This window comes from Tiliqua scincoides, chromosome 4 (assembly GCF_035046505.1).
Source record: "Tiliqua scincoides isolate rTilSci1 chromosome 4, rTilSci1.hap2, whole genome shotgun sequence".
Classification (NCBI taxonomy): domain Eukaryota; kingdom Metazoa; phylum Chordata; class Lepidosauria; order Squamata; family Scincidae; genus Tiliqua; species Tiliqua scincoides.
Window position 1 is genome coordinate 157538745 of NC_089824.1, and position 26771 is coordinate 157565515.

Genomic DNA, 26771 nt, shown 5'->3' on the forward strand with positions numbered 1-26771 from the left:
TTTGCAACACACTTCACTGGTGGAGGGACTGCTGCACCAGCAGATCATCTAGTTTGGATTATGTTCTGATTGGTGTAAGATCATATGCAAGGATTTTTGTATGAACAATTTGTAGCGGCTCTTACTGATTTATGTTGATACTCTATAAGCTCTGCTACAAAGCAAAAATAACACTGGTTTAATTAAAACACTTGTACTAAGCATTAGTACATTAGCATTAGGCCAAGCTTATGCATTAGCACAGGGGTGCCCAAACCCCGGCCCGGGGGCCACTTGTGGCCCTCAAGGCCTCTCAATGTGGCCCTCAGAGATCCCCCAGTCTCCAATGAGCCTCTGGCCCTCTGGAGATTTGTTGAAGCCCACACTGGCCCAACACAACTTCTCTCAGCATGAAGGCAACTGTTTGACCTCTCTTGTGAGCTGTGGGATGAAAGCTCCCTCCACTGCTTGCTCTTTCACATCTGTGATGCAGCAGCGGCAGCAAAGGAAAGGCCAGCCTTGCTTTGTGCAAGGCCTTTTATAGGCATTGAGCTATTGCAAGACCTTCATTCGATAATATAAGTTCATCATTAATATATTCATTTATGTAAACTTATGTAAATTTATTCAAATTTTAAATGTAAATTAATTCTTTTTTCCCCCGGCCCCCAACACAATGTCAGAGAGCTGATGTGGCCCTCCTGTCAAAAACTTTGGACACCCCTGCATTAGCATAAGCATTAGGACAACAACCCAATCATAAGATTAGTTTTACCAGAACAAAATTCCTTATCAACAGCTCCCAGTGTAATGTCACAAAATTTAATGTATGGCAGCATTTTAGAGATTTACAATGGCACTGCATTACACCATCACAAATGTTTGTTATTTCTGTCACAAAAGGGCTTTCAAGGCAGTTTACAACAAAAAGCCCCAACTAGGAGCTAAAATCAATAACCACCTGAGAGCAATAAATTATTTGAAGCATCAAATCAGCTAAAACATCTCTGAATAAGACTTTTTGTCAGAGAGTGAAAAATTAACAATGAGGGGGCCAAGTGGGTCTGAAAGGAGAGAGAATTCCATAGTCTAGAGCAGGGGTCTCCAAACTTTTTGGCCAGAGGGCCACATCAAATGTCTGGCACAGTTTTGAGGGCCAGAAAAAAATTTTAAATATAAAATTTATATAAATAAATTAGAGATGGAACTTAGATGTGTGAATAAATGAATGAATGGGCTCATTCATTCAACCTTTCTGGCCCTTAGAAGACCCTCCAGATGCAACCAGAGCATAGTTCAGTCATGTTCAGCAAAGTGGGCCAGGGGCTTTTAGGGGACAAGAGGCTTGCTGCGGGCTGCATCTGGCCCCTGGGCCAGGGTTTGGAGACCCCTAGTCTAGAGGGCTGTGACTGAAAAGGCCCTGTTCTCTAAAAACAGACTTTGGAGAGAGAGGGAACAGAGAGCAAGTTTTTTTGATGTGAGTAAAGTGGATGGGCAGTTTCATGTGCAGAGATGGTTCTTCAAATACCCTAGTCCATGACCATTACAGACTTTAAAGGTTATAATCAATAAGTTGAATTAAGCCCAAAAACATACTGGCAATCAAGGGAAACCATAGAAATCGTATGCTCTCAAGCACAGGCTATAACCAGAACCCATGCAGCTGCATTCTATAGGAGCTGAAGTTTCCAGACAGTTCCCAGGGTAGCCCTGCATAAAGCATGTTACACAGTTGCAACCTAGCTGTGACTAGGGCATTATACTCTTATATGGGCAGGAGGTCTGGCTCAGTTGGTAGAGCTGCCGCCTTGTATGCCTGAAGATCTGAGACTGCCAGTTCGAAACAACTGGAAGTAACCGAGAACTGACAACACGCTGATATACTGATGAGCTGACCGTCGGTGGCAGAGAGGAGTTGCCGTCAAGTGGAGCGTGGGAGGCAAAGGGCCAGACAGAGGCCAGACTGGGAAGGAATCTAGCTGCACAGAGGAATTCTATGAAAGACTAGAACTATTCAATCTAGTAAAAAAAGTAAAAAATCTAGTAAAAAAGATGTAAAAATCCCTAAGGGTGTTTAGAACAGCCTGCCTATGTAAACCGCCTTGGATTAAAGTCTGAGGAGAAATCTGACAACCAAAGAAAGGCAGTATATAAATACCTGTATAAATAAATAAATAAATACTGGCCAGATCTGCCTTCCTCAGAAAGGGTCCCAGTTGGCACAGCAGCCAAAACTTTGCAAAGCACCTCTAACCACATCTGCCATCTGGTCATCAAGGAGTAAGGTCAGACCAGAAGCACCCCCAAAACCAATCTTTAGCAGGATTAACAATCTCATCTATAGCAGGCTGAACATCCAAATACAAGTTGGCTCTCATACAGGCCAGTAAGCCCTTTGTCTTGTCAGAATTCAGACTTGGTTTATTAGCTCATATTCAGTCCATCACTGAGCTCAGACCTCAGCTCAGACCTTATTCAGAACCTCCATTGCTTCCCTGGTATCAAATGAAAATGAGAGGTAGGACTGTATATCATTAGCATACTGATAACACTTCAGTTCAAGGCTTTGAGGACCTTTCCCATAGATTTAATGTATATTTTAAACAGCATAGGAGGCAAGCTGGAAACTTAAGAGGCCAAAGGCCAAGAGATAAAACAGTAGTCTCCCAGCATCACTGACTGGGACCTTCCCTCCAGGAAACTGGTGCAACTGCAAAGCAGTATCCTCCCCCCCCCCCAAAACCCAGCAAGGCAATCCAGAAGGATACCATGATCAATATTATCGAAAGGCACTGGGATGTCGAGCAGAATTAACAGGTGCATACTTACATGACTAGTTCTTGGCGTAAGTCATCCACCAGAGTGAAAAAGGCAGTTTCAGTTCCAAAACCAAGTCAGAACCAAGACTGATAAGGTCCATATAATCAATTTCCTCCTGAAAAATCTTAAATTGGGATGCCACCACCTACTCAAATACCTTGCCCAGAAATGGAGACAGGCTGATAGTTTCCTGTGTTAGTCAGACCCCTTAAGGAGGGTAGTAATCCAACCAGGGACCAATAGATGCTGTTAGTATGACACTTCTGGGTTTCACCACTACTGAACAACTAAAAATATTTTTAGATTGTGAGTCCTTTTGGGACAGGGAGCCATTAGTTATTTGATTTTTTTTCTGTAAACCACTTTGGGAACTTTTTGTTAAAAAGCGGTATATAAATAGTTATTATTATTATTATTATTCTGAAGAAAAACAAATTATTATTAACAGTATTTATATACCGCTTTTCAACAAAAGGTTCACAAAGCGGTTTACAGAGAAAATCAAATAACTAATGGCTCCCTGTCCCAAAAAGGCTCACAATCTAATAAGATGCAAAAGAACAGAAGCAGACGGCCACTAGAAAAGACACTGCTGGGGTGAGGAAGGCCAATTAATTAATTATACATTGAATAAATATATAATGTAATCCAAAATGTGTACATAGCTAAATGGCATTTAAATATACATGATGGTTTTTAGGTTTTTTCTGCTCCCAGAGCCTATGCCCTTCTCATGTGCTAAAAGCTACTACAGTTGGTGCTGCCCTAACATTTACATATAAATGTGTGAATATACCTACTAGTAGCTTCTCAGCTCTAAAAAGAAAGATGGGCTTCTATGGCAACTAAATGTAAAACCCATTAAGGGCCACTTTGTACAATATATCTGAACCAATCCCATGCACATGCAATTAAAGATGTGAATAAATATAGGCCAAAGACCCATCTAGTCCAGTTTCCTGTATCTCACAGTAGCCCATCAGATGCCTCAGGGAGCACACAAGACAGTAAGATACCTGTATCCTGCTGCCACTCCGTTGCACCTGCTTTTCTGAGGTACCCTACTTCTAAAACCAGGAGGTTGCATATAACCACCACAGCTTGTAACATGTGATGAACTTTTCTTCTAGAAATCTGTTCAATCCTCCTTTAAAGGCATTGAGGCTAGATGCCATAACCACTTCCTGTGGCAAGGAGTTCCAGACTAATTACACACTAGGTAAAGAAATATTTTCTTTTGTCTGTCCTAACTCTCTCAGCTCTCAATTTTAGTGGATGTCCTCTGGTTCTGGTGTTGTGTGATAAGGAAGAGAATATCCCTCTATCCACCCAACCCCTGCATAATTTTATATGTCTCAATCATGTCCCCCCTCAGGTCCCTCTTTTCTAGACTGAAGAGCCCCAAGCAGTGTAGCCTTTCCTTATCTGGGAGGTGCCCTAGCCCAGTAATCATTTTGGTTGCTCTCTTCTGCACCTTTTCCAGTTCCACAATATCCTTTTTGAGATGTGATCACCAGAACTGGACACAATACTCCAGATGTGGCTTTACCATTTATTTGCATAATGACTTTATAATATTGGCTGTTTTATTTATTCTGTTTTTCTTCTCTGTTCTTCTCCCCATGCCAGTGCATAGTTCTGTTTTCAAACCAATACATCCCAGCAGCGATTCAAATTTTTAAAGCAAAAATTATTTCTCATTTATTATACGGTATCCCGATATGGATACAGGCAGTTTCTAAGGATTTGGATCATATTGCTTCTTCCTTTTTTAGAAAGATATTAGGTATTCCTAATCTTATACGGTTGCCCACTATTCTTTTAGAACTTGGTTTACACCTTCCCTCCACTTATGCCTGGCTTTTTACCTTTAAGTTTTGGTTAAGGATTCATTTATCTCCTTCCCCTGACTCTTTAATTACAGAATTAATGAGTGACACGTATATCTTTATTTGGTTTAAAATAGTGGAAACTAAACTCCACTCCATTAACCTATCAGTAGAATTACTTGCTGATCTAAATTTATCTCAAGCTTATAAAATTATCAAAGACCACCTTTTCCTAGCTGAATTCAATACTTTAAAAAAAAAAAAAAAAAAAATTCTCTTAATTTGACCTGTTCCCCCCTTTCCCTAGGTCTTTTTCCTCAACTTGTTGTTGCCACTTCAAACTATTTTTTTCACCTCACTAATCCTAGACTGAAGAGAGCCTTCATGCTCGCTAGACTCAACATATTTCCCTCAGCTGTTCATTATGGTCGTTTCATGCGAGTTCCTCGCGAGAAACGATTATGTTTATTCTGTGGGGAGACCCCGGATACTCTTTTACATATTTTGCTTTTTTGTCCCTCTCATGACTCCCATCGTAGGATTTATTTAGAATCCTGGATTTCTAATTTCCCCCCTCAGGTATCACCCCTTCCCCAGTTGTTGGAAGACTCTATTGCTCCCTTGACGTATTCAGTGGCTAGTTTCCTGGCCTATATATTACAAAAAACGCCGGACTTTAGTTCTATAAAATCTTCTTTAAAATTTTTGTAGTCACCTTTCGCTATCTAATACCTGTTTTACTGAAAGGATAAGGTTGTCCCTTCTGGCTCCTTTTCTTTCTAGACCCTATTTCTTTTTTCTCTATTTAGTTTTCCTGAACTAGTCTAGTGGATAACGGTTGTATTGTTCCACTTTGTTGTCAGTTGTCTGCTGTAATATTTATAATAATAATGCCAATAAAGGTTAACTAACTAACTAACTAGTTCTGTTTTCCACTTATGTGTGAAACGGTTCATTAAATCACCTCCTCAAATGCAATCTACATTAGAACAGTTATTTTGATTGTGTGTGAAGAAGTGGTTTGGTCAAACCGCTACCACACCATGTCATTAGGAGAAAGGCAATGACTTGCCAGAAGAGGGAGCTGGACATGCTAGTGTATGTTCCTAACTGCATATGGTCAGGGTATCATCTGAACCAGCTCCCTGATTTTTCTACTGAAATTTCCTTTCCCCCCAAAAGCTTTTTTTAAAGCTGTGCCTCTCCTACCTTACAGTGACCATGAGGCATTAACTGCCTTCCAAAGGAGGGGAAAAGTACCATTTTTAATCATTGCACTGTACAATATTGTGCTTTTTACCTTGAACTGCCTTGGAAGGTTCCAGGAAACAGGATCAAAATGTCAAAAATAATAATAATATTTGCCACTGAAGATATTTGCTGCTAATAGCTTTGAGTAGCTTTTAAACTCTAGGACAGCTTGCTTTTCAAGCACCCAAAGGAAAGTGACAAGGAGCAACATTTCTAATCAGCCACCATCACAACCATTAACCCATTTCTGCCCAGCCCACAGTTGCACACATTTAGTCCCTGTTGTGTCTATGCAATGCTGAGCAGAAATGGCTTAAACTAAACCCAAATCAAAGTGGCAGCCAATTATAAGAATGATGGGAACTACCAACAATTTCCTAGAAACAGAATGGGTTTGGTAAGAAATCAACAGAAGGAATATTTGCAGTGGCAGTTTCAAGTGAATGCCTTTGAGACAGGTTGACCAGATGTAATAACTGCAAAAGAGGACAAGGCACCCCAAAATGTAGCACATCCAAGAAAATTGTAGGATATGACAAAATAAAAGCTAAAAATGCTTGTATATGAACTTCATGTGTTTAATCTAAACCAGGGGTGTCCAAACTTTTTGGCAAGAAGGTCACATCATCTCTCTGACACTGTGTCAGAAAAAAAAGAATGTACATTTCAAATTTCAATAAATTTACATAAATGAATATATTAGAGATGGAACTTATATGAATAAATGAAGGTCTTGCAATAGTTCAAGGCCTATACAAGGCCTTGCACAAAGCAAGGCCAGCCTTTCCTTTGCTGCTGCATCACTGATGTGAAACAGCAAGCAGTGGAAGAAGCCCTCATCCCACAGCTCACATGAGAAGTCAAAAAGTTGGCTGTCACACTGAGAGCAGTTGAATCATTGAGTTGAATCATTGAGCAGTTGAGTCTGCCAGCGCAGACTCCAGCAAGTCTCTGGAGGGCCAGGGCCAGAGACTGGGGGCTCCCTGAGGGCCAGATTGGGAGTCCTCAAGGGCCACAAGTGGCCCCATGGCCAGGGTTTGGGCACCCCTGATCTAAACTCCATATTATTATTAAATTTAAAACTATATTACATGTAATTTATTAATTACAAGATGGCTATTTGCTGCCTGCTCGTGGGGAAAAGGAGGACATTTAAGTTCTTTTCCAGGACACAGGGCTAAAAAAGAGGGCATGTCCTGGAAAAGGAGGACATCCAGTCACCCTGGTTTGAGATCACAGAATTTCCCCCCCTTATTCTTTAAATTAAGATTTAATACTGCATGTATGTGAACATCACCGGGGAGTGGACAGTTTGCTTTCCATTGTGCCTGTAAACAGTAAATCTGAATTTAACCTAATAGGATTCTTGCAGAGTTCTTTTTTAATTCTGATTTTTTAAAGCCCATCTGGCGGCTTCAAAGGGCTGTCAGTTAGTTAGTTAGTTTCCAGCATTTGGGGTTTGTGGCACTTAATGAACTGGGAGACTGTCTGAAGGGCAAAGGGCCCAATCCTATGCATTCCTGTCTCCTCAGAAGTGAGTCCCATTCTAGCCAGTGGAGCTTCCTCCCAGGTAAGTGTGGGCAGCACTGCAGCCTGTGAGCCCAAGCCTCTGCCTGTCTCCTCAGAAGTCAGTCCCATTCTAGTCAGTGGGGCTTCCTCCCAAGTAAGTGTGGACAGGATGGTAGCCACAGTCCCTTCCTGCCTTGTTTGTAGCTGCTGGACGCGCCCCCTGAAGCCCATCAGAGGACGCCCTGCCAACCGGGAGACAATCTGGAGGACAAAGAGCCCAGGCTAAGCAAGCCCCATCACGTTCAGTGGGGCTCGCTCCCAGGAAAGCGTGCGCAGGACTGGGCCCCAGCTTCGTTCCTGCCGTGCCTGGAGGTGCTGCCCGCGCACCTCCAGGTGACGCCCTGCGCACGCCTGCGAGCCCAGCACTTCTCCTGCCACACGGAGGGCGAGGAGGGCGCCGCCGCCTGGCCTGGCCTCGCCTCCCCAACGCGCCCCGCCCCGGCAGCCGCCAAGCCGTCCTCACCCGGCCAGGGCTTCCCCAGGACGAGCAGGCGGCCCAGGATGGGGGACCCCGCGACCGGCCCCAGGATCAGCAGCGTGGCCATGAAGGCTCCGGTCTTCAGCATGGCTCCTTCCGCTCCCCACTCGCAGCCTCCGCCATGGCGGCTCCAACGGCCCTCCTCGGCCGAGAGAGCGAACGAACGCCGTGGAAATGGCGGGAGGAGCCGCGCCTCCTCCGCGCCTGCGCGCACGAACTGGCGGGCTGGCGACGAGGGGGAGGGGCTTCGCATGGCAGCTGGGCCGCGGCAGGACGAGGCTGTGTGGTCCCTCGACGCGCTTTCCTGGGAGCAAGCCCCACTGAAAGGCACGGGACTTCCTTCTGAGTAGGCAAGCAGAGGCCGACGCCACTGAGGTGAACGGCGCAGACGTGGAAGGCTTAGGAAGCTGCAATCCTGTCCACACTTACCTGGGAGCAAGCCCCATTCACTCTAGTGGGGCTTACTTCTGAGTAGGCATGCATACGATTGGGCTCTGAGCACGTCTACTCAGAAGTAAGTCTCTACTCTACTCAGAAGTATTGACTCTAGTGGGACTTCTGAGTAGACATGCATAGGATTGGGATCTGGCAGCCCAATCCTGTCCACACTTTCCTGGGAGCAAGTCCCATGGACTCTAATGGGACTTACTTCTGAGTAGACATGCCTAGGATTGGGCTCTAAATGCCCTTGGGGCAATTTGACATTTTTTAAAAATGTTGTCAGCCAGTAGGAGATCCCTGATTCAAAAATAAATCATTTAAGAACCCTTGGCTCCTATCAGTGGATTTGCCAGCCCCTGTTTCAAATGATTAATAATAATAATAATAATAATAATTAATAACTGATATTTATATTCCGCCTTTCAGGCCATTGGATTATTGCTTTGGCTTTATTCAAGGCAGTTTACACATTTAAATAAAATAAATATAAAATATTTAAATAAAATAAATATCCCCTGACATTGTCTGGGAACAATACTCCATAAATAGGGCACCCACCACTGAAAGGATGGTATATAAAAGGGTACATATAGACTTGGAAGTTTATTGGACCAAATTCTGTTAGTGAAAGCTTGTGTAAACATACCTGTCCTGGTTTTGTAACAATGACAGTTCATTTAGCTGCACATCAGTCCTATGCAGAGTTTGTTCCAGTGGACATAGGCACAGCTATTCACTGTTGGGGTGAACTTTAAGCAAAAAAGCATCCACTAAATCAGCAATTTTCAACCTTTTTCATCTCACGGCACTAAAATTGTCAAGGCACACTATCAGGTTTTTGACAATTGACAAAGTGCACCATGCTGCCAGTGGGAGGCTCACATCCTCCATTGGCTCTACTAATAAATGACCTTCTCCCAAATTCCTGTGGCACACTTGTGGACCTCTCATGGCATGCCAATGTGCCACAGCACAGTGGTTAAAAAGGGCTGCACTAAACTGTGATATGTGGTATTGTCTCCAGAAACAAGGGGCAGCTCTCTCACTGAATTTATTGCCTTATTTCTAAGTGCATACAGTACACAGAATTTCTACCTTTGTATGGATCCAACTTTGAATGGTACAACTACTGTGCTTTGAAAACTACATGTCTTTAAAGCAGAAACAACCACACTATGGTAGTGAGAATATCAATCACATTTAACATTTAATGTTCAAAGTCTGGCATGGCACAGAGAAAAAATTATTAATGCAGGAAAAATATCGCCAATCCAGCAGGAAACCCTACGGTCAGTGAAGGGACGCCAGTACAAATACTCCCCCTAAACCAACCACTTCAAGAGCAAGCAGTAATTCACTGTGATCATGCTATATGGATATAGTTGATAATATTATAATATTAACTATTTCCCTTGCAATTCCTTGGATTTCATGCCAGTCTAGATTTTTAATAAATTGATCATTCCTGTGCAGCCATAGGAAGGCTTCAACACTATCTGGAACATCATGATAAATAGTTGCACTGATAGATGTTAAATATTTGCAGGATGGATTACCAAAATTATTTTCCATGGGTTTTGTGGAGAAATAAGATCTTATCTGGAAGTACTATGTCTGGCCTGATGCAACATGACAGGAAGCAAAAGGTATGATGGAAATGAACAACTAGGCAGAGGGTCTGGTCTTGGTCTAGAGCAGGGGTGTCCAAAGTTTTTGGCAGGAGGGCCACATTGTCTCTCTGACACTGTGTCGGGGGCCAGGGGGGAAAAGGAATTAATTTACATTTTAAATTTGAAAAAATTTACATAAGTTTGCATAAATGAATATATTAAAGTTGAACTTATATGAATGAATGAAGGTATTGCAATAGCTCAAGGCCTATAAAATGCCTTGCACAAAGCAAGGCTGGCCTTTCCTTTGCTGCTGCTACTGCATCACAGACATGAAACAGCAAGCAGTGGAGGGAACCCTCATCCCACAGCTCATGGGAGAGGTCAAACAGTCACCCTCATGCTGAGAGCAGTTGTGTTGGGCCAGTGTGGGCTCCAACAAATCTCTGGAGGGCCAGAGGCTCATTGGAGACTGGAGGCTCCCTGAGGGCCGCATTGAGAGGCCTCGAGGGCCGCAAGTGGCCCCAGGGCCGGTGTTTGGGCACCCCTGGTCTAGAGGGTAGAGCCTCCCTCAGCCCCAAAGATAACATCAGAAGGTCGCCAGTTCGAGGACACCAGCAGCTCCCTGAGCGGCTGAGACCTTGAAGCCGATGACAAGCCGAGCTAAGTGATTCCACCTGCTCTTGGTGTGAGCAAGAAGCATCTTGGCTGCCCTCCATGTGAGAGATGGAGCTGTTTGTAAGCCTGCGTGGGAGAACTGGAGGCCAGAAGTGAGACCAAACCAGGAAGATCCATTCTGAAATGTTGTTGGTTCTTGAAAAAGAGAACCTCTATGATTGTAAAAATCCCCTTGAGGGATTTAGAAATCTCTGCCTACATAAACCACCTTGAATAAAGTCAGAGGAGTAACCTGATGACCAGAAAGGTGGTATATAAATACCTAGTTATTATCATTATTATTATTAACAGTTCTTAATTCTTAAAACAATCAAATGGGAATTATGGTTGTATAGTCTTCAGGGAAAGGTTTTAGTGAAAACCAGTAGTGTAGGTACTCACATGTTCATACTTGGTAAGAAATTTTATTTTTGTCTTTTAAAGTTAGTCTGTGTTTACTACTGACAGCTCTCTCCATTTGTAATAACTTTTGCAACCTTTTACCACCCCCGATATGAAGAAAGGTACATGATTTCAGGATCAAGTAAGTGTCTGTAAAATAGGTTCATTGTACAACTCTGTTACTTCAATTTAGTACTGAATACACAATATTATTTATGAAATATTAAAAAATGACAGCTGTATAGTAGTTCTTATTTTAGTGGATTCTTCAGGTTTTGTGTAAGTTAGGTACTTGTTTCTTAATTGTCCACAAGATGGTGCTCTGTCAAACAGGTTAAGACAATAGATAGAGATGTTTGAAAACTGTTTTTTACTCAAAAGTTAGCCCACTGTTTTCAGTAAGACTTAGGCTATAGATAGATAGTAAGACTTAGAGCACAATCCTACCCTGCGCTGGAACAGGCAAGCCAGGAAGCTTGCACTGTATCCAGCAAAGGATAGGGGCCAAAAGCGGCTGAGCCAGAGGCAAGAGAAAACTTTTCCCTTACCTGTGGGCAAGGCGCCCTTGTCCCTATGGGTTTCCTCGAAGTCCGAGGAGAGCAGAGCGGCTTTAAGCTGCTCCAGTCTCCCTGGGAAGGGAGGTTGGGATCTGACATAACTGCTGAATCCCAGCCCCACCCACCCACTTCCTGACCCACTGTCAGCCCTTCCCCTGCCCAGGAATACCTCCTTCCCACCCCTTCCCCACCCCCTCCCCACCTACCTCAGAGCCTTGCGTTGGCCCAGCTGGGCCAATGCAAGGTTCAGTGCCTCCATAGACATGGAGGCTTTTTCCAGCCTAGCCTACTCCTGAGGAGGCACAAGCGTGTCTTATGGCACTTTTGCAACCCTTCTGGGCTGGCCCAAGGGACTTTCGCTGGCCCAGGTGAAGGGCAGGATTGCGCCCTTACTCAAAGATACCTCTAACTATAGAATATTTGTGTATTGGAAGTATGATGGCTTCTCCAAATAAGTGATTGTGAGTTTTATTTGTGACAGAGAAAATTAAGTTTTTGACTATTTTATTATATATTTATTATCTGTTATTAATTTCAGGATTATAATTAATATAATATTATGAATTAATATAATAAATAGTATTTAAGAGTTCCTACCATTTTAGTCTTGAACATTGTTGAGTATTCTTTGGTTCCCTTTTCTTATAAGGGAAAATAAGGCACAGAAATTAAACACATTTCAGCAGATATTTACATTAGGTTTCCTCAGCTCTGCTCTTCAGCCACACAGAGGCTGGGGTAGAAAATGGAGATGTCTTGAGGAATGTTTCTAGCCAGGAGTGCCTTCAGGCAGTGTTGAGTCCTGGAATTTCTCCTAACTGAAGGTAGATTAAGCTTCCAGTCTTATTTATTTAAGAGAATTTTTTTAAATCCTATCTTTCTCCCACCGAGTAAGGCAGGGGGCACCCAAGACAGCTTATAAAAGACATAAAAGATACAAAAAATACATAAGGCAAAAATTAACAATTAAATAATAATAAGTAGCACATACAAAACAGTACTGATAGAAAGACCAGCAACTTAAAACACATTACAGTCTTTAAAAAGCAGCATCAAGAATAGAAAATGCAGACCATAGTCCAAAGAAACAAAAATACATCGTTTTTGATCCAAGGCATTCTAACAAAAATTATGGCAGAAAAACCAAACAAAAATAAAACTCTTCAGCCCCTGCTAGAAGGAAAACACAGAAAGTACAGAACTAACTCTCAAAAGGGAGAGAATTCTGTAATTTTGGCACCATCACAGAGAAGGCCCTACTTCTTCTTGCCACAAACCTGGCCTTATTTCATGTAGTCCTCCTAGTTAGGCTTTCTAAGGGCGCATTCCTATCCTGCGCTGGAACAGGTGAGCCAAGAGGCTTGTGCTGTATACAACGCAGGATAGGGGCCTTAAGCAGCTCAGCCAGAGGCAAGGGAAAACATTTCCCCTTACCTCCGGGTAAGGACCACTGGCCCCTATGGGTCTTCTTGGACTTGCGCCACCTACTGAGGTGGCACAAGTCCAAGGAGACTGGAGCGACTTGGAGTTGCTCTCTTCTCCCCAGGGACGGGGGTTGGTATCCAGCATAACTGCTAGATTCCAGCCCCGCCTTCTGCTCCCTGCCTGCCTGCCACTGGGGCCACCCAACACCTGCCCTCCCCCCACCCAGGAACACCTCTCTCCCACCTCCCCCTGCTGCCCCCATCTACCTCAGAGCCTTGCATCTGCACAGCCAGGTGCTCAGAGGAAGCTGGCACGGAGGCTTACATCAGCCTCTGCAGGCTGGCGCTTCTCTGAGAGCCAGCCCAGCTTTCTCCCAGGGAGGTGCAAATGCGACCCTCCTGGGCCATGCAAGAGACTTGCACCAGCCCAAGTCAAGGGCTGGATTGCGCCCTAAGATACCCTTCTTTTCTTCTGTACCCAGACCCAGTTGTAATTTAGGCCGAATGACCCTTGGCAGACCCAGACTGAGCAGGGTGACCAGTCATCCTCTTTTTTCAGAACATGTCCTCTTTGTGTCCTAGAACAGAACTTAAATGTCCTCCTTTTCCCTGTGAGTGGGCCCCTGCAGGCAGTGCATAGCTTTTTTGTAATTAATAAATTATATGTCACATAGTTTTAAATTTAATAAGTAATATAATGTTTAATTTAACCACATGAAATCAATATGTGAGTATTTCTAGCTTTTATTTTGTCATGTCCTACATTTTTTTGAATTACCTACATTGTGGTGTGCCTTGTCTTCTTTTGCAGTTATGACATCTGGTCACCCTGAGACTGAGACAAAAAGACCACAAGGTGAGTTTAACAAAGACCATTACTTGAGTTTCTTAGAAAGCAAAAATTATAAGTAGTTCAAATAGCAGGTTAGTAAAGCAGTAAAACAGTCCATAAGCATAAAAATCAGTTTCCCATAAACCTTCCCAGATAAATCTTCCTTTCCTATGCTATCATTTCCTATGCTATGCAGATATCATTACCTAAAGGGCTCACCAAAACTTTGGCGATGTTAAGGGCCGACTCTCTCGATGGCACTAGAACAGTGGTTCTCATACTTTTAGCACCAGCACCCACTTTTTTAGAATGAGAATCTGCCAGGACCCACCAGAAGTGATGTCATGACCAGAAGTGACATCATCAAGCAGGAAAATTTTTAACAATCCTAGACTGCAATCCTACCCACACTTACCAGGAGTAAGTCCCATTTACTGTCACTGTTAAAAGCATATACATAGTAGCCTGTTAAAAGTACAGCCCAAATACAATCACATACCATGGTAGCATCAAATATAATTAGTTGGCAACCTTCAGTCTCGAAAGACTATGGTATCGCGCTCTGAATGGTGGTTCTGGAACAGCGTCTAGTGTGACTGAAAAGGCCGATTCAGGAGTGACAATCCCTTCCAAACTGGGAGCAAGTGCAGTTGTCCCTGGTCTGTCTCCCTGGCTATGTGCCTTCCTTCTTTGACTCTTTGCCTCAGACTGTTGGCAAAGTGTCTCTTCAAACTGGACGAGGCCATGCTGCACAGCCCACCTCCAAGCGGGCCGCTCAGAGACCAGGGTTTCCCACCTGTTGAGGTCCACTCCTAAGGCCTTCAGATCCCTCTTGCAGATGTCCTTGTATCGCAGCAGTGGTCTACCTGTAGGGCGCTTTCCCTGCACGAGTTCTCCATAGAGGAGATTCTTTGGGATCCATCCATCATCCATTCTCATGACATGACCGAGCCAACACAGGCATCTCTGTTTCAGCAGTGCATACATGCTAGGGATTCCAGCTCATTCCAGGACTGTGTTGTTTGGAACTTTGTCCTGCCAGGTGATGCCGAGGATGCGTTGGAGGCAGCGCATGTGGAAAGCATTCAGTTTCCTGTTGTGAGCAAAGAGTCCATGACTCGCTACAGTACAGAAGTGTACTCAGGACGCAAGCTCTGTAGACCTGGATCTTGGTATGTTCCATCAGCTTCTTATTGGACCAGACTCTCTTTGTGAGTCTGGAAAATGTGGTAGCTGCTTTAATGATGTGTTTGTTTAGCTCAGTATCGAGAGAAAGTGTGTCGGAGATCGTTGAGCCAAGGTACACCAAGTCATGGACAACCTCCAGTTCATGCACAGAGATTGTAATGCAGGGAGGTGAGTCCACATCCTGAACCATGACCTGTGTTTTCTTAAGGCTGATCGTCAGTCCAAAATCTTGGCAGGCCTTGCTAAAACGAATCATGAGCTGCTGGAGATCTTTGGCAGAGTGGGTAGTGACAGCTGCATCGTCGGCAAAGAGGAAGTCACGCAGACATTTCAGTTGGACTTTGGACTTTGCTCTCAGTCTGGAGAGGTTGAAGAGCTTTCCATCTGATCTGGTCCAGAGATAGATGCCTTCTGTTGCAGTTCCAAAGGCATGCTTCAGCAGGACAGCGAAGAAAATACCAAACAAAGTTGGTGCAAGAACACAGCCCTGCTTCATGCCACTTCAGATGTCAAAGGGGTCTGATGTGGAGCCATCAAAGACAACAGTGCCCTTCATGTCCTTGTGTAAAGACCTGATGATGCTGAGGAGCCTGGGTGGACATCTGAAGACATCTTGGGGAGAATCTTGAAGAGGCCGTCCCTGCTGACCAGGTCGAAAGCCTTCGTGAGATCTATGAAGGCTATAAAGAGTGGCTGTCGTCGTTCCCTGCATTTCTCCTGCATTTGTCTAAGGGAGAATACCATATCAGTAGTGGACCTATTGGCTCGGAATCCGCACTGCGATTCTGGATAGACGCTCTCTGCAAGTACTTGGAGACTCTTTAGTGCATATGTTAAAAATAAAATATTGAAATGAATGGGGACCCACCTGAAATGGGCTCACAATCCACCTAGTGGATCCTGACCCACAGTTTGAAAAACACTGCACTAGAAAGTCTAGAAAAGGGGTGTCAAACTGAATGCCCAGGGGCTGGATATGACCTGTGGAAGCTTTTCATCTAGCCCTCAGGCTCTTAGCTGCTGAGCAGTGCTGAGGTGTTATTGCTGAAAGGGCAGCCCACATGAAAATTGGGCTCTTCCATATCTTGAAACATGATCAAGATTTGCGTATTTTGGCTTCTATCATTTGCAGCTAGTGAGTTCCTAAGTGAGAAAAATGCTTATTTTTGGTTATGACCTGTTTAATAACATCACGTCCTGCCTAATGCCATCACTTCTGGCCCTCAGCAGGCACCATGAATGCTATTCAGCCCTCTGTATGAAACAAGTTTGACACCCCTGGTCTAGAACCTCAGGTCTTCAAAGCTGCAAAGCAGAAGTCTCACTCACGCAGAGCTTGAAGGACCTGAAGAACCAATGGCCTGGAATAGCCGCCTTTTATAGGCCTGCTTTTGCACACTGCCCCCTAGTTCTGCACACAGCATGCTAGGTTTTGCACCTGGCACTCTAATGTGCCAGGGAGGACCTAAAAGTTAGTTTTGAATTAGGTTCCTCAGTCTCTTCCTCTGCCCTTCTAGGATAGTAACAGCCTGGGGTGAAGGAAAGGTCAATAATACAGAAGCCCTAGTGGAACAATGTTACAAGCCAATGGCTGCCAAAGAATAAAAACTTTCTCTCAATGTTTCCAATACTCTGCTACAGATTTTTGCTTCTTCCTTCTGCTTCTTCACGTCTAAACATCTAGCCTTAATTTCCTTCCTTTCCACCCTGGCAGGAGTTCAAGACAACTTATATAAGTAAACAAAAAAGATAAAATAAAAACAATAAAACAAGCAGCAAAAACACAGTACAATAAGAAGCAGCCATTAAAAAGTCTCAAAGCCCTAATTAAAATCAAAGCAAAAGTTCTACAACTCTATGGAAGGCTAGCAAAGAGGAACCAGGGCTAAATAGGGAGACTGTCACAGGCCAGGCATCACAACAGAAAAAAACATAAAACAGGCATCACAACAGGTTGCTGATAGCTGAACATCAAAATGTGATGGTGCCCACAACAAGACCATCTAAGAGAAACTCACAGGACTGGCAGATCCACATGGTAAAGGACAGTCCTGCAAGAACCTGGGTCCTAAACCATTTAGGGCTTTCTAGATTATCACCATCACTGAATGTGCCTGAAAACATACAGTCAGCTCTAGTAAATTAAAGAAGAGGAGCATGACATGATCATAACACCTAGCACTCATAAAGAGTCTCACAGCTGTATTCTATACTAGCTGAAGTTTCCAGGCAGTCTTCAAAGTTCACACTGCATGGCATGCATCACAATAATCTAGAGATACAAATGCCAGGTCCATCTCTTCCAGGAAAAGGTCCAGTTGGTGAACCAGACCATTAAAGAAGCTCCTGGTCATGCCAACACTGACAATCCAGGATCAAGGCCAAATCCAGGTGCACCCCTAGCCTTTAAGGGATGTGCTACCTCATAAAAAATGAGATGGCAAATCATATCCCAGGTGATCAGTCTTCTCAGGAACAGTACCTTGCCTACTCTCAGTTTAATGTAATGCAATCTATGCAATCACAGTGGGTATGTAGAGAATGATTTATCTGCTGACTGCTGTGTAATAGTTACCTTAAAAAAAATTGTAGCTTTTTTTTGTTTCACTACAGCTGAACCACTTCCTATATTTTACTTGCTCACCTCCTGCTTCATCCGTATGAGATCTCCCATGTAACAGAGGACATGACTCTAAATGTGTCACACAGCACAATCCTATGCAAGTCTACTCAGAAGTAAGCCATATTGTGTTAAGTTTGGCTCACACCCAGGAAAGTGTGTATAGAATTGCAGGCACAGCCAGTGTAGCTCCATGTTACTAAATACAAGCTACATGAGGTCCCAGTCCATCTTGGGAAAATGATATGCATGGAGGTTAAGAATGTAACAAGAGCCCAACTGAATCCGGCCAAAGACACATTTAGTCCAGCTTCCTGTATCTCACAGTGACCAATCAGATGCCTCAGAGAGCACAGAAGACAACAAGATACCTGTATCCTGCTGCCACTTCCTTGCTCCTGGCATTCTGAGGTAGCCTACTTCTAAAACAAGGAGGCTGCACATACCAGTCACAGTATGTAACCTGTGATGCACTTTTCTTCTAGAAATCTGTTGAATCCCCTTTTAAAAGCACTAGGTCAACCATCACCTCATTCTGTGGCAAGGAGTTCCACACTCTAGATAAAAAAATATTTTCTTTTGTCTGTTCTACCTCTCCAGACACTAAATTTTAGTGGATGTCCCCTGGTTCTGTTGTTATGTGAGAGGGAAAAGAACATCCCTGTATCCTCTCTATCTAACCCATGCATAATTTTATACATCTCAATCATGAGCCTCCCCCTGGCAACTGGGGAGACTGAAAGTCCCAAATGCTGTAGCCTTTCCTCATAAGGAAGGTATTCTTATGTAATAATTTTAACCTTTTCCCCACCAAAATTATTCATCTCAGAGCCACCTGAAATAAATAAAAGAATCTTCAGGTGCTGGTGGCTACCTTTTATTATAGGTTTATAATTGGTAGCCCAATCCTATCCACACTTTCCTGGGAGTAAGCCCCATTAACTCTAATGGGACTTACTTCTGAGTAGACATGCATAGGATTGGGCTCTAAGTCTGTAAAACTGGGGTAACCCTGATCCCAGTCTGGTTTATCACGGACTCTTGGGCATCTCCTTTGGGTAAAGGAGAGAGGTAAGAACTGTATAAAGGATGTCTGGTTTAATCAGAGGAAAATTGGAAGTTGTGCCCATGGTTCCATGGATGTAACTGTAAGTGCAAATGCTATGCATGAGTCTGATAGCAGGCCAACCTAACTGGTCCCCAACAACAGCATACAGAAAGTAAAGGATACAAGCTGTCAGAAAATAGTGCCAACATTAATGTTTTATCTGACTTATTTATTTTATTTATTTTGAGAAATTTATATCCCACCTTTCCCATGTCAAAGCAAGTGCCCAAGGTGGCTTACAAAGCTCCATAGTAGAGTTCAAATGAGTTTTTACAATAATTGTACTACAGGCAGCTCATCTTCCAGATGAAATCCTTCATGTTATGGTTGTCACATCTGGCATCTGGGTATGCCTTCCAAGCTTTCAGCAGTAGCAGTTTATGACCAAGCTGTAAACAGTGATTCCTCCTGGTTCTGTTATCTCACAACAGCTTTATCTGCTTTTCAGTTTTCCATCCAAAATTCAACCAAGACTACTTCTGCTTAGCATTCCATGAGCAGCCTTGCGCTCAACCTCCAGACCATTCTTGCTGCCTTACGGCCCAATCCTAACACTGTGGCATCAACAGATGCATCAGTGCCAAAAGAGCCACTGCTGCATCCAGCAGTCCCATGGAAGCTGCTCGAGGTCTCCTTGCGGGAAGGAGACATTCATTCCCTTCCCCTGAGTAAGGATGCAGACCCCACAATGGGGCTACTTGAGTTTGCGCCAAGTATTTCTTCAGCGCAGATTGGAGAAGCTCCGTGTCAGGCTTCTCAGCCCGACACAGAGGAAGCCTCCACCGGTTTCACCCCCCTCCTGTGCCGGACCCTCTCCCCACCCAGTTCCGCCTTCCCCCAGCCCACCTCCTTCTTGAAGAGGTGCTCTGCTAGCCAGTGGCGAGATTTACTGCTGACCGCGCTGCAGAGTTATTTTCCCAGCGCTAAGGCCCAGCACCAACTGGTGTTAGTCCAGTGCCAGTGCTTCCTCCTCACCCAGTGCTGTGAACATGCTTTATAGCATGTTTACGACACCTAGGGCTGGCCCTGGGATCCAGCACCAATGCTACTGGCCCATAAGATTGGGCCCTTAATTACTGTAAGATGTTTAAAATTGTTGTAGAATTATATTCTACAATAAGGTATTAATTATGCTTTTATAGAACACTATTTTTCATAATTCTTGCAATAGTCAGTACAGAGAAAAAAACTTCAAGTTTACATGCACATTGCTAACAGGAAGGAATTTAGAGTTGTAGTGGTATCCTGTAGGATGTAAATATTTCATTCTGATACATGGTGATTTACAGAGGTTCACACTTTAAATTATTTGTTCTGGTATTTGTGGTATTATGATGACTAGTGCTACCGCTAAATACAGGAAATAAGTACAAGTACATTTGTGATATAATGTCTATCCTACAAAGTGTTTTTTTTTAACAAGCTGGTTAAATGTCAACATATTACAGTTGAAATTAATGAATTATAACTACCAAATGCTGGACACTCACACAAATTTGAAAAAGGAATACTGTACAAAAATACATTAGGAGGAGTCCCTGTGCTAATTTATGTATGATTTTTCCAGTTGAATGGTTCAGATCCATAGTTACCAGTCATGCTTTTAGCCCACAAGGCAGATTACACCATCTCTTCTATGTGTGTGTTCTATTTTGCAAAACGAGAAAATTTGAATAGGGGAATATTCAAGTAGGAATACGGGAGTGCGTTCTCCCTGAACATTTTTGTTGGACTTCACAGTTTTCTCCAAGCCTCAGCCATTGATTTTTGCCATGTAGGGAAAAGGACAAGGATGGTGGTAAATGCTAGTTTACTTAGGGTGCAATCCTAACCAACTTTCCAACACTGGCATAGTTGTACCAGTGGGGCATGTGCTGCATCTTGCAGTTGGGGGGCAGTTATGGAGGCCTCCTCAACATATGGCAATGTTTGTTCCTTTACCTCAAAGTTGCATTGCTCTTATATCAGTGCAGGAAAATGGGTTAGGATTGTGCCCTTAGTCATTCAAGAGAGAGGGTTCAGGGATAAGCTTGTACTTAGTGAGGCCTTTCTCAAATTCATGAACCTTCTTTCCAAATGAAAGAATTGTCCAGACTGGATAAAGATTTGAATCATGATATCTGCATTTAGCAACCCAGAGTTACATTCTGTTAGAATTAATGGGGTTGCAAATGGCATTTGGAACCTATCTTCTTGAACTAGGGTTTGCCTTCCAAAGAACTTTGATCAAGAAAACAACTTCAATCATTTGAAATTCCTGTACCTTCCTTATTTCATCAAGATTGGCCATCAGATCTTCCTTAGTAGGAACCATAATGTGCTAATGCTGTGGAACCTGTCTGGAAGCCAAGAAGTGCATAATTGACTGCCTGCCCAACTACTGTCTTCTAAATTGGATCATAGTCAAAACTCACTATAATTATTGGCAGAACAAGATCCTTAAATCAAATGAGATTGGAATCCTAGAAGCTACCTTGGCTGAGGAAATATAGGCAATAATTTCAGGGAGAGCAATTAATGGTGCAATGATGCTTGCAGATTTAACTCTGGGATAATGTGATCTTAAACCAACAGCATCATTGGATTCCTGCCACACTTACAATAAGGAATTCCTCTTGTATCCTTATCAGCCTTATGCAGCTATCAGCTACTTTTCCTGCTGGACACAGTACTGTACTGAATTCCTAGATATTTCATATTCCTCCTGATAAGACTTTTGCCCTGGATGTGTCTTGCTCCTTTCTGTAGAATTTCCTTCAATAGAGATGTATCAAGACAGTGACCACTCTATATTTATAAATGAATGATTTTGTCTGTCTAATTACTTTTTTAAAAAATCAGAAATATTTGTTGGTTTGCTTAAACCGTATAAATCAGTGGTTCTCAAACTTTTAGCACAGGGACCCACTTTTTAGAATGAGAATCTGACAGGACCCACCGGGAGACATGACTGCAAGTGACATAATCAAGAAGCAAAATTTTTAGCAATCCTGGGCTGCAATCTTATCCACACTTACCCAGGAGTACGTCCCATTTATTATAATTGTTAAAAGCATATACACAGTAGCCTACTAAAAGTACAGATGTGGAACATGGCAGGATGAGGGAGGTGAGAGTCCCAAGTTGTGAGGCGCCACCCAGACAATCTGTTGCCAGCTTACCACTTGAAGCAGGTTCCTGACTGGGCTACCTCTGATGGGCCTTTCTTAATTTTTTTTTTTATTGCTAGGCAACTTGAGTACCTCTTGAGTAGGAAAGGAAAGCATGGAATATAGTTTTTTTTAAGTGATAAATCTAGATCCTTAATATGTGCCAGAAAGCAACAGTATAATTGTGATTTCTGCTGAGCTTTTCCAAGGGGTAACTTGCACTAGGTAAGTGGGACAAGTTCCTCTCTCCAATTAAGTACATTAGATGCAGACCTGTTATACCAAATATTAAACACACATTGCTATTATATTTTATTTGCCTTGGTGGTGTCTGAAAGGTACAGCCTTAAATACTTCTGCGAGTTTTCCTGATTTTACCCAGTCATTTCCTTGTTTTATAAGTGTTTTGCACAATAAAATTGCAACACTACAACAAATAAACATGAATATTGTGGATAAAATATTGTTTGAGTATAAACTGAGTCTCAGTAAATATGTGCTACATTCATTAAAGAAGTATTGGGAAGCGGTTTCTGCCCTCTTCAAATTGTTTCATTTTCACCTAATGAAAAATTGATCGACAGCATTTTAACTTTTATTTAAATATACTAGGTGAACAAATCAATACTGTTCTGAAATGTTAGAGTCAATGGGGCTTACTCCCAGGAAAGTGTGGATAGGATTGGGCTGGCAATCACTTCATCAGTGGCTGATAAGTATTCAAATAGCAAGATTCATCACTTTAAAAATACAGCCTCTCCTCTTCAGTCAAACAACAAGATTAATAAATCACTTTTAAAACAGTACCCTTTTTCTGCTCCTGGCCAAGTAAAGTGTGTGCTTCTCTCTCTCCCCCCACCTTTGCCAACTGCATGGAAACAATTTTAAGACCCCTGGTGACTGGTAAAATAGGAAGTGTTTTATTTGGGGAGGGGGAGGAAAGCAGGAAGATTTGGAGATTGAAAGGGGGAAGTGGAAGAGGGAGGGGGTTGAAAAGAGAGATTTCACTTTGATGAGAAGCCAGATCCCAGGCTGGGAACTAGGAACCAACCAGACAAGGATCAAGGAGGGTTTCTTTCTGAAGGTCAGCAAGGGCAAGGACTGCAAAATGAGCATGCTCAGTACTTGCCAGATGGGGGTTGGAGTCAAAGAGCTTTGGAAACAACATGCAGTGAACACAGAAGGCGGCAGCCTCGGAGTGGAGGGAGAAGAGGGCGGGGCAGCAGCAGCCACTCTCGGAGGGAGCAGCTGAGCAACTCCCGTTTATTCTGCTTTAAAAAAAAGCACAGAAGAGGGGCTCGTAATCTGCCCAGGTGTGTGACTGTCTCTGCAAGAGGACATCCCTCTCCCCTTTGAGTTACTGGCACCTCCCTAAGGAGCCACGCCTCACAATTTGAATAACACTGCCATAGTCTGTAGCTTGCTGATGCTTCCAGTGGCTGTGGAATATTCCTTATGGTCTGGATTGTCATCGGATACGAGTAAAGCTTTCCCAACTATGACAATTTTTGCATTCAAGACTTTATCAAAGAGCAAAGCACTGATCTTTATGGTTCAAAACTATTGAGGTACTCTCATGAAAGGCATTAAAGTCAAATAGACCTCTTAGATCTTCTCAAGTGATGCAAAGAGAGAATAGAATTGGCCATCTATTTTTATCTTGCATTGTGGTTGCAAATGTTTAACCACTTCAAGCTTCATTTCAATAATGCTTTCTCTTTTTAAGTTATACATTAGAAAGCAGATTGCCAGCAATCTGTTTTCTAAAATATTTTCTTCTTTATTTTCTGAGTGTAAAAATAGAGTTCTGTGCCTTTGAATGTGTGTGAGATGATAAAGCTGTTAAATATCCAAGAGAAATACAAACAAGCAATCTTCTATATGCCTCTGTTCAAGAGTCTTTGCCTATCTGTGGCTATTATTTTGAAACGGAATTCCCAAGACTGTATTTTTTCATCTGACAAAACTGCCAGAGGATACAATTCTGTTCTTGAGATTATACAATCCATGCAGACCGAAATCCCAATACTTAGACTTTCCTCTTGCTTATATAACATTAGTGGTTTAATAAGCAACTACATTGGTGCCTTAGTTCAAGTAGAAGTAGTTTTTTTATGCTTCGGATGGAAGAGGAAAGGGCATATTGTATACAGTCTCTGCTATAGTATCCTCCAGTTTTTAAAAATAGGCACTGTATTAATGTTTAAATATGGTTAAAACAACTGAGTACATATTCACCTAAATATAGTGTATAGTATACAATATAAAATATCTTATTATAGAAAAAATCTATTCATTGATTAATTATGTGTACTTAATATTGTTAGCAGTTGTCAAAAAGTTAAACTACCAAAAAGTTTTCTTCTTGATTATAATCTTAAACAATAAACTTTTGCAAGAAAAGCAACTTAGAATTAACACCAAGGCAATAAAAACAATATTACTAGGGTTCTGACAGGGCAAGGTCTTTTAAGGTTGTCACGAAAACCACATGCCATTCAGCGCAGTTGGGCCACTGCAGCAAGCATTGCCCTAGCATTGGTAAGTCAGCGCAGGGGGTGGAAGGGAGGCAGGGGAGTGGAACAGAGCAGGGAGTGAGAAGAACCGGGTGGAGCAGACTGAAACCAGGAAGGGGGTGGTATTGGTGGCAGCAGTGCCTCTGGTATTCTGTACCCCTTTCTGGCCTCAGTCTGCCTTCCCAGGACCATTCAGACTTGTGCCAGCTAAAATTTCTGGCACAGGTCTAAGTCGACCCATTTAGACAGCAGAGGCTTGTCCCAAGGCAAAGCAACAAATGTTTTCTTACCCAGAGGAGAACTCCAGGATTGCCACCCCCCCCTCCTTGCAGGATGCAGCATGCTGGTGGTATGGCTGTACTGGGGGGGGCGTTGTCCTGGTCAAGCAACTCTGGCACAGTTTTTCCCAGTAATGCCCCCAGCATCTATGGAAACACAGCCTGTTACCCATGGAGCAGTGTCCTGATGGTAGCACGTTATTGCTATGACATTGGCACGTTATTGCAATGACATTGATGTGGTGTCCATGTTTTATTGCTGTGAAGTTGGCGCATCATCTGTATGACATCCATGAGTGGCATCCATGAAGTCGGCACCCAATGAGCCAATCACTGCATCCAATCAGTCCCAACATTGGAGCCAGAGAAGTATGACCATAGTGAACTGAGCAGGAAGTGAGGGCAGGTGCAGGATGAATGAGTGACCAATCCTGGGGGACACTCCCCACTAGCAACCAGGAATTAAAAACAGCCAGAGGCACCAACTCCAGCTATGGGAAGATACCCCAAGGACACTATACACAAATACACACACAACACAAGAATGCCATAGCATCCCCACCCCCTAAAGGTGTTACAGTGGCATCAACACCAAAGGGGCAAAAGCAAAGAACTGCTAGGAGTCCCAGGGTTCAAGTCCCCTCATCCCACTCATACAAATACATCCAAGGAATACATTTTTGAGAAAATGTAGAAAGATGGCTCCCTTGGAAGAAGGCAGCCATGTGAAAGCCACACAACTCTCTCCATGGCAAGGGGTCAAGTTCAGCAGGAAGAAGTTCTTATGCCATGGGAGAGACTAGGATATAAATACTGTTAATAATAAGGGAGCCTCAACAATACTCAAGCAAAGCAGGGCAATGGTAGCCCACTACACAAAGACAGGCTGGAAGCCAGGCAAGATGGATTTGATCCCAGCCAAGGGACTTCTCAAATGAGCAAGGGACTCAGCCTGGTATGATTGGTCAGGAATAACCATGGCAGGGACAAAATAAAGACGGGGAGGCAGATCTAGAACCCACTAGGTACCCCACAAAGCTCTCTAACAACCTATCTACAGGAGAAGTCAGGCACAAAGCAACTTATCTGGCATTTAAGCCTTGCCAGTAAGACGTTTAAGCCTTACTGTAGTGGCCTACCAGTCAGCCACACCCAGACAAACCCTATTTCTTTTGCTTCCTTGCTGGCACTTGCTGTTGGTAGCTGTTGGTATGCTGCCCTTCCTCCACCACCTTGGTACTGTCCACCATATGCCTTGGCAGCAGAGAACACGGGGCTCTTAAGTGAGTAATATCCCTGCCCTGAGCCCAAGAAGTCATGGAATGAGGATACTGCATATTCTGGGAGCAGAGGGCCCCCTCCCGTTGAATCCCACAGTGGGTCCAGCTGAAGCACAGAACAAGTAAGGTGGGAAGAAGGAAAACCTATCTGCTAACAGAGTAACAAGTGTGATCCAGAGAAGACTTTTATTGAACAATATCATTGATATGGCATCATCTGAAGGAGAAACATACTAGTGGGGTTGCCAATCATCTACTACCAGCAGGGCTGTTGTACCATTGCAAGTTCTCTAGCAGACAGCCAAGTAATAGGTGCCAGTGAGATCAGATTGGTTCACTGTCTGCCATGGAGTTTGCAAAGCCATAGGGGACTGACTGAAACAAGTAGATCAGCAACCTAGCCAAGCAGCAGCAGAATGCACAATTGTCACTGCAGAGAGGCAAGCTATAGGCTTCCTTTGGGGTCTGCACCTATTGGACAGCTGTCTGTGGGGAGCAAGGAGAAACACAGCAAAACAAGGACTTGACAACAGCATCAGCCACACCTGCTTGCTTGCTTGCTTGCAATGTATACTTGGTGTTCGTGAGGGAGAGTGGTGCCACCAATGTTAACATGCAGTGGTGATGCAGGAGGCATGATCACGTGATGACTTGGAATATTACTTTTCCTCTCCTGGAGGGATTGCTGTGCAACTCTGCAGAGGATCACTGTTCAAACCCCTGCGGCAATGGTGCAGACCTGAAAAACAAAAGGGATTCTGATGAGAGTTTGGATCGCAGTAG

General features: G+C 43.3%; 1 protein-coding gene across 5 annotated transcripts in view; it reads right to left on the reverse strand.

The window, feature by feature from the left end:
* The window catches only part of LOC136648939 (uncharacterized), a 67514-nt gene that overhangs the window by 27018 nt on the left and 13725 nt on the right, over positions 1–26771 (reverse strand). For all 5 annotated transcript variants that reach the window (XM_066625273.1, XM_066625271.1, XM_066625274.1 and 2 more), the window contains 2 exons: positions 26652–26727; positions 13800–13852 (listed from right to left, as the gene is read on the reverse strand). In XM_066625273.1, coding sequence (XP_066481370.1) covers positions 13800–13852; positions 26652–26727 — 129 coding nt within the window. The remainder of the gene's footprint in view (positions 1–13799; positions 13853–26651; positions 26728–26771) is intronic.